This window comes from Coffea eugenioides, chromosome 9, assembly GCF_003713205.1.
Source record: "Coffea eugenioides isolate CCC68of chromosome 9, Ceug_1.0, whole genome shotgun sequence".
In the NCBI taxonomy this organism is placed as follows: Eukaryota; Viridiplantae; Streptophyta; class Magnoliopsida; order Gentianales; family Rubiaceae; genus Coffea; species Coffea eugenioides.
In genome coordinates, this window is record NC_040043.1 from 9288530 (window position 1) to 9296818 (window position 8289).

Sequence of the window (8289 nt, forward strand, 5' to 3'; positions counted from 1 at the left end):
CAAAAAAACATAGGGGAAATTGACAGTGGGAGTAGGAAGATTTAAAATTTACAAATAGGATGAAACTTTTGGTCAAGTTTAAATGAGGTTTAGATTATTGTTCAATGATTAAAACATAAACCATTCCTCAACGGTCCAATAATAGCCTTCCTCGTTGCTTTGGCTATGTTGTGGCAGCCAAGTTATAGACAACCAAGTCTTAATTATATTCAATGCGCCTGCAAAGATTGAACGTTAAAAACGTTCAGAATTCAGACAGCACAAGTCATAAGGCTCTAACAACATTCAGAATTCAGACTCAGGAATCATATGCATGTACAAACTAAACTACGAGCTTCTATAATTTAGAGGAGGTTCAAATAAGTGAAAGTTTGGATGTGAACGTTCGTGCAAAAGGATTAGAATGTACTCATGTTCCAGGAAAGACTGCTAGCAGCACACTGCCAAACAGGTAAGCCTGATTTCATGGAGACAAAATGTAATGCTAGTTCCACAAATGATACAGCCCGAAGTACAATAGCTAAAACATTTCTGCACTTTCTCACAATCCTTGTCACCTACTGCAAACATAACCCTTCTCTACCCTACAAAGAAACAGACTAAGGAAAGCTGCATTAGAACTTCCAATGCAAAGCGACGTACAGATAAAGAAGAAACTCCCAATTGCCAAGCTTCTTTTGAAGCCAAATAGTGCAATTATCTACACATTTCATCGTTCTCTGGGTTTTCCAACAATGAAGCACCCCATTAGCAGCTGCTTGAGGTGCAGAAAGGATGTCTCATATGTTGGACTGCCACAGATGACGTGAGCTCCAAACCAAGATGCCTCGTGAGAAGGTTCAAAGTCACCATTCTAGCGCTCACTACTTGTCATCCATCACTACAAAGAATACCAGGAAATTAAATTCTGTATATGATTTGGATGACCGAAACAAGCATCTCAGAATTTCAACCATGAAGCTACAAAGCTACAAAGATAGGTACTATAACGACTATGAAAACAGAATTTCAGGATGTTTTGACAATATCAGAACATCAATGGCAAAGGCAAAGAAGGATTACCCAAATTCAACTGGTTGAGCCACTTTTAACTATCCTTTACAAGGGACGAGAAGCAAATCCCCTATAAACCATCTTCTCCACCAGCTCCTCATGCATCTTCATCTGGCCAGACTTCCTAAGCTGTTCCAAGACCATTTGGTAAACTTGCTGACTTGGTTTTAGATACTTCTGCTCTATCATCTCTCTAAAATACTTGTATGCATTATTCCAATGTCCCATTTTGCAGTACATTGAAATCAAAATTTTGTAAGTGTTCACGTTAGGCTCAACTTCACTCTCATCCATTTCCTTCTTAAGCTTGATAATCATGTCTGTAGATTTTGAATCAGCAAACATCTGCATCAGAATGTTATATGTCACAGTATTAGTTTGACACTTTAATTCCTTCATCCTTGCAAACAACCGCTGAGCAGCATTGACATCCCCCGACTTGGCAATGCACCTAAAAATCGGGTTAAAACTATGAACATTAGGTTCACACCCTTTATAAACCATCGAATTTAACACTTTAATCGCATCCTCGCGATTCCCATCCCTACAATGAGTCTCTATCAAAAAATTGTAAGTTATCACATCCGGCACACAAGATAGCCTCTTCATCTGATTATAAACTTGCAACACCTTCTCAGTCCTCCCTGCTTTCACATGTACTCGCATAAGATTGTTAAAAGTGATCGCATTTGGCTCACATCCAACATCAATCATCTCAGCAAAAACATCATGGGCACGCGTAATTTGCCCACACCTACATAAACCATCGATAACAATACTATAAGTATACACATTGGGTTGAATCCCAGCTGCCTTCATTTCACCAAAAACCCTCTCAGCCTCAGACATGTTGCCAGCCCTGCACCACCCGTGCACTAAGCTAGTATACACTACCACATCAGCCTCAAACCTATCTTTCAAACTATCAAAAAATGACTGAGCTTCAACAGCCCTTCTCTTCTTACAGAGAACACTAATCACCTTCGAAAACGCATTCCTATCGGGCTTACAATCATAATCCTCCATCCGATTAAAGGCATGCACAGCCTCATTAGCCAAGCCAGCACGAACATACCGGCGAATCAAAATCGAAAAAGTTTCAATTGGGATTTCAACATTTTTACTCCTCATCAAATTAATCAAATGCCAAGCGACGTCAAATTGGCGTACCTTTCCGGCCAGGTCAATCATCTCGTTATAAGGCTCATGGGAAATGAGGGTTTCGGAACGGGAAATGGCCCAGTTGAAGAACGCCAAGGTCTGAGAAAAGGGTATGCCGTGACGAACGGATCTACATTTCTCGATTACGTGAACAATGACGGCCGGAGAGAGTGAGTGGACGGGGGAGATTTTGTATAAATCGAAGGAGAGAGTTGGGAGAGTGAGATCAGGGTTTATGGGGTTCGGGGAATTGGGATTAGGGTTTAAGGTAGGGTTTTTGCGATGGTGGTTTTTGATTAAAGAGTGGAGCTTTTCCGCAACAAGGGATTCTGCTGGTGATAAGGATGAAGTAACGGTGGTGGGTTTGGAGGAGGAAGAGGTGGTGGTGGAGGAATCGTTGTCGTCTTCGACGGCGTCGTTTAGGAAGTCTACTGCTGGAGTTGAAGTCGAAAATGAAGATGAGAAAGCGATGAAGCGGAGATTGGAAAGAGAAAGGCGACTGTGTAGACGGAGGCTTGATTTTCCGATCTCCATTGGCGGCGGCTACTCGGAACACCCTGCTTGGGTTGTTGGGCTCTTTTCCGGTGAAAACAGAACAAAAGCGAAGAAAATGCTGATAAGGAAGAGGGAATGGAAAAGATAATTGCTCTCTTTCGCCCTTTCTTTTGTGGATGTTTCGATTTTGTCTCCCATCTTCTAATTTTGTGAGTTTTCGCCCCCAACAAAATTTAATAGTTAAGATATGTTAAGAGAAACTATTCATGTGGTGTATCAATACTACTCGCAATTCTGTCAATTACGTCGGAGAGATTTGTCGAATGGCTTATATCTACCATGGACTCGGGGCACGGAGGCAACCGTCCCGGGCAATTTTGGTCATTATCAAATGCGCGTAATTTTCTTTGTACATCGTGTAAATTTTTTTTCACAGGATGTATTTTCAGAACAGATAGTGGTGGATCCCACACTTGACGCGGAAATCGAGTTACATGGTGTAATCTCAGCCGCACAAAATTTTGAGGGCAAATCTTGGCCCTTAACCGTACAGGGACGGTCATACTGATGACCGTCCCTGCCCCAAATCCATCTACCATCCACCAAACAAGAAATATCTATCATCCACAAAATATTAAATTCCTTCCTTATTTGATGGAATTCATAATAAAGTATCGTGTGATAATATCGCATAACATATTTTGACCATGCAATATCTTGTCGGTTTAATCCATTTTCTTTTTAAAAATTTAGGTACTTGACAGAATGATACTAAACATTGATGGATACTAGAAAGAATGGCATTTGAAGGAAAAAACTAGATTGAGACATTGCTGCCCACCAAATTGTGGCAACTTTGTTCCAAAAAACAAATGTAGCAACTTTGATTTTTTAGTGCTAATGTTAGCTTTACTGCAGTGCATAAATCAACTTTGATTTTTATAATGAGGGGATAGATACATCAGATGAAAGGGGAGATTGGATAAGATGGGAATCATAAATTATCTTGTTGAAATAACAAGTAAAGAAAGTTTTTTTTTTTTTTTTGTGGGGAAGAAAGTAATAAATATCAACAGACCCAACACTCCGAATTGTGTTAAATATCTCTCTTGCTAAAATCCAATGCTGCCATGATGGAGAAAGAACGTCTGCATGTGCACTAGATATTTCAGAGCTGTACGTTCTTTTATCCAAATGCCAACTTCAATTTCGGCTAAAGGCCCGCTTCAAATTCATTGGATTTAGCTCCACTGCAATCCATGTAAGCCTCATCATCTTCAACAGTCTACTCTTTTCTTATTTCATTCAAGTTGTCTTGCATACTTGATTCTTGAATTTTGATTCCCCATCCATTTTCTGTGCACTCTACCATTGTCTTACTTGTGTTACTAGTTAAACGATTCCAGAATTCTCCTTCTTTGAACTGATTTACAATATTATTCTGCATTGCCTTCCGAAATGTGCTTTTGCTAGTGAATTAATTTACTTGATTGTGTCGCACTGAAACAGAAAATAGGCCCCCTTAATTTGGTTTTGGAGTTTGCAAGATATATAGGTGTCATTAAGCACTTGAAACTTTGCAGAGCGCTTGATGCTAAAACTGGCTATTGGATTCTTTCTTCCAATCTAAAGGTTGCTTCAGGTATCTGAAAATGGATGACAGTTATGGGAAGTAACAGATGTCCAAGACCTTGTATGTTAAAGATTTGACTGCATATGAACCTGATTTTTGGTGGGAGGTTTGGTTACATTTTACCTAAAGTGTTTGAAAGAATGAATTAGGGGCAAATATTAGTAGTTGTGGAGGATCTGCAGTATTAAAGCAGTGCATTTATCTTGCTTTGATACATGGGGGAACGAATTTGCCTTGCGTCCGACAAAACTGCTTGGGAACGACACAGCCATACCCAATTGGGAGAGCTCCTAATTCCCCTGATCTTTTCATTTTGATGTAAAATGAAATATGCATTATATTTATGGTGATAATCTTATCTTGATTGATTCTTTGTTCTGTATCATACAGATTGAGGGCTGAGGCGACTAAAGTAGGTAATACCTTAAGAAAGTGGGAATAACTGTTTTTATCCTACATTTTGTAGGCTGTCCATCAAGTGGCCAGTGAATTATATATCTAGTGAACCAAGATGTTGCAAAACTGGAGTCACATGTACAGCTACTACTACCACTGAGGAACCTGTTGAGAAGTTGAAGCCAGACAGCCTTTTCATTGACAAGCGTGGCAAATTGAGAAGTTTTAATCGCAAAAGGGTTTCTAGACAAAAAGGTAAAGAAAAATCCATATTTGTTCTTTATACATATATCATGAATTCTTCTGGACTAATGCTGGGATCATCACCTCTGGACAGGGGGCTCTCTAAGGGGCAAAGGATGGCAATATGGGTCTGGTTTTGTTGATGGGATATTTCCAGTGTTGAGTCCCATTGCTCAGAAGGTTTTAAATTATGTACGAAAGGAAGTGGATGTACATAGAGTTTGGAGTTCTTTAGACACTCTTCCTCATTCTAATAATACATGGGATGACCTAATCAATGTAGCTGTTCAACTTTGGCTTAATAAACAATGGGATCCAATTATACAGGTTGCACCTTCATACTTCTCTTCTTTTTCTAGTTACTTTTTGGTGTGTAGTTGATGGTATGTCAGTTATTCAACTTCCTTTTGTGGTGAAAAAATTGCAAAACAAGGATAGAGATTTACTTTTGCACATGCATTAGCCAATACAAGAATAAAGCTAGAGTTTTATTTAGGTGATGATCCCTGCATATTCGACATGAAGTGCAGATAATTCTTTTCATCTTTTTCCTCCTTTACCATTTATCTATAGATGGGCATGTTCTAGAAGATACCCCCTTTAACACTTCTGCATAAGGAACTTAAAGCAGAATTACAGATGTGAACTGAGGGAAACGAAATTTCGGATAGCAAACTGGGAATTTGATGCTGTGTTGATCCAAAGCAAAACATAAACAGTCATAAAGGACCACTAGGATATCAGCTGACACTTCACCATGGCTGCAGTGGACCTCGTGTGACACACTTGAGTTGTCAAATGACCTGAACATGTTTAAAACCATCATAGTATGAATTTTGAGTGTGGGCTAAATCTGTTTTGTCAATCTTCTGTAACATATCCTGTTTAATTGTGAACATTGACTTGGTGCGTTAAGGCATCTTTAGTCTTGTTTGCTGCATTAAAAGTGCTGTCAAAACTTGTTCTGCAATTGAATTCTGATATTCTTTGAGCTACTAATACAGAAAGGTCCTAATTTCCTTTTGGTGCTAACTCTTTTTGTACAAATATAAACTTGTTTTCACCTGTGTACATGCCCGCATGATTGAAAGTTCTCCAATCAATTCAAGACACCAACAAGTTATGTTATGGAGTGCAACTTTAATAGGCATAAATTAATCAATATGCCTCTTACAATGACAGCAAATATGCCAGGAATTTTACGCAACGGACAATACTTATTAGGAATTTGGTAAAGACGTATACTAGAAATATTCATTGTCCAGAGCTGCTGATGATTTCCGACCCATAGGAAAAGAACGAACTGGTAGAGGACAATCTCAATGCATTCACATTTACACAAACTTTAACTGTCTATAAATGGATGATAGGTTAGTTATCAAGGTTTGTCAAACATGAATATCTTATTCGGTTGGACTTCTCAGAAAGCTAAAAAATGGAAAACGTAGAAACTTTTAAATGTTTAGAACACATGAGATTGCTTGAAATGAAATAATTTCCTGCCATTGACGGCCATACAAGTTAATTTGCATTAGAAGTGAAGTGAATAAGTTCATTTTAGCGATGCCCTTATTGTTAATTGATTTCAATAATTTAATTGCTTTCCTGACATGGTTATACTAACTGATCTTTTTGTTCACCACCCCAGGTGTGCGAATGGATATTGTACAGGAGCTCTTTCCAGCCGGATATCATTTGCTACAATTTGCTTATAGATGCTTATGGGCAGAAATCACTTATTAAGAAGGCAGAATCCATATATGTAGAACTCCTTGAAGCTCACTGCATTCCTACAGAAGATACTTATGCTCTTCTTACAAAAGCTTACTGCACATCTGGCCAGCTAGAAAAGGCTGAAGCCATCTTCACTGAGATGCGACAACATGGCCTTCCCCCAAGTGAGTTAACATTGTCTACAAAGCTTTAAACTTTGTCAGGCCTTGCAAGCTTATTATTCAAATCCCATTTCCTGTCTCAGATCCCCTCATTTCCATACAAACTTTTGCGTCTGTGGTGTCAATCTTTAGTTCTGCATCCGTTCATTCTCCTCTACTTGATCTAGCTACCATGTACTGGACAACTATTCAACAAAAAAAATAAGTTTGGAAGGGATCCATTGGTCCAGCATGGGACTGGATTATGATGATAAATGGTTGGTTTCTTAGGTTCAAGGTAGTAATAATAGAAGATCATCGAAAGGCTAGGGATCAAGCTCAATCATTTCCAGAACTCCATGACCCTTTAAATAGCTGTTTTTTGCCCTAAATGGGTTATAGCCGATACTGAAGTGATCTTATAGTGTTTAGAGAGCTTTTCCTGTTTCTTATTAGCTTGTTTCTTCATGCATACTCAACCTCTTGGATATGAGAAATGGAAGCATCAATAATTTATGATTGGAGAACAGGAGTTGTCTAACTGATGATTTTGCATGCCTGTATTTATCCACAAAACCATCTCATGATTGCAGTGAAATATACTTGCCTAGACATTTCTTAGATGGTGTTAATTGACTTCTTAACAATTGAGTATGGTTGTCCTTTTCTCTAAACTTTCTTCTGGTACTGGCACTTGAAAGAGACTCATCAGAATGCTACCTTCTTTAACAATCTGCAGGTACAGTAGTATATAATGCTTATATTGATGGTTTGATGAAACTAAGAAAGGCACCAAAAGCTCTTGAGATCTTTCAAAGGATGGAGAGAGATCACTGCCAACCCTCTACAGACACTTATACAATGCTGATCAACTTATATGGGAAGGTGAAATCTTATACTTGGTTTATCATGCCTCTAGATCCATCATCTTTTGGGGTCATACCTCTCGATGCCATCATCTTTTGGGAATTTAAATCAAGCTTTTCCACTTTGTCAGTCTCAATTTGTTCCACCACTAGGGGAATTAATTCAGCAGAGAAAAAATTTCTAAGATTTCATACATGTAAATTGAAGTAGTCAGACAAGGACAATCCATCTACTGCTGGTAAGTAGCAAGATAATCCAAATTAGAAGATGCAATGCATGTCTATTGGAAGAGAGATGCCAATTAATGAGGAATTTGTTTAATACCCATAGTTGTTATTTGATTTTCAAAAATCTTAGCTAGCAGAGTTGTAATTGACATGCTTCATACTGTCAATAAGCATCAGATGGTTTCAGAGGCATTGAAAATGAAGAAATTGATCAGAGTATTAAGTTCAGCATGGAAGGTCACTAGAGTAGGAGAATCCAGATAATCAACAACTGACACATCAATCCATCAAACGCGATGAGATATTATCATTCCAATCTGTAGCAATACTATTGTGGATC

At 38.5% G+C, this 8289-nt stretch overlaps 2 protein-coding genes across 2 annotated transcripts; one reads left to right on the forward strand and one right to left on the reverse strand.

The window, feature by feature from the left end:
- Nucleotides 1–360: 360 nt before the first annotated feature.
- LOC113782863 (pentatricopeptide repeat-containing protein At1g20300, mitochondrial-like) lies at nt 361–2789 on the reverse strand. The gene is made up of 2 exons (XM_027328802.1): nt 1063–2789; nt 361–880 (listed from the first exon to the last, which is right to left on the reverse strand). The coding sequence occupies exon 1, from the start codon at nt 2746–2748 to the stop codon at nt 1099–1101; it is 1650 nt and encodes a 549-aa protein (XP_027184603.1). The 5' UTR covers nt 2749–2789; the 3' UTR covers nt 361–880; nt 1063–1098.
- Nucleotides 2790–3851: 1062 nt separating this feature from the next.
- LOC113783530 (pentatricopeptide repeat-containing protein At2g35130-like) lies at nt 3852–8064 on the forward strand. The gene is made up of 5 exons (XM_027329689.1): nt 3852–3970; nt 4809–4993; nt 5076–5308; nt 6630–6879; nt 7595–8064. Coding segments are annotated over exons 1-5 (1008 nt in total). The 5' UTR covers nt 3852–3968; the 3' UTR covers nt 7933–8064.
- The last annotated feature ends 225 nt before the right edge of the window (nt 8065–8289 follow it).

Coding starts and splice junctions, on each gene's coding strand:
- LOC113782863 (XM_027328802.1), bottom strand. CDS start 2,748: ATGGAGATCGGAAAATCAAGCCTCCGTCTACACAGTCGCCTTTCTCTT.
- LOC113783530 (XM_027329689.1), top strand. Junction 4,994..5,075: donor AAGGGTTTCTAGACAAAAAG/GTAAAGAAAAAT, acceptor ACCTCTGGACAG/GGGGCTCTCTAAGGGGCAAA. Junction 5,309..6,629: donor AATGGGATCCAATTATACAG/GTTGCACCTTCA, acceptor TCACCACCCCAG/GTGTGCGAATGGATATTGTA.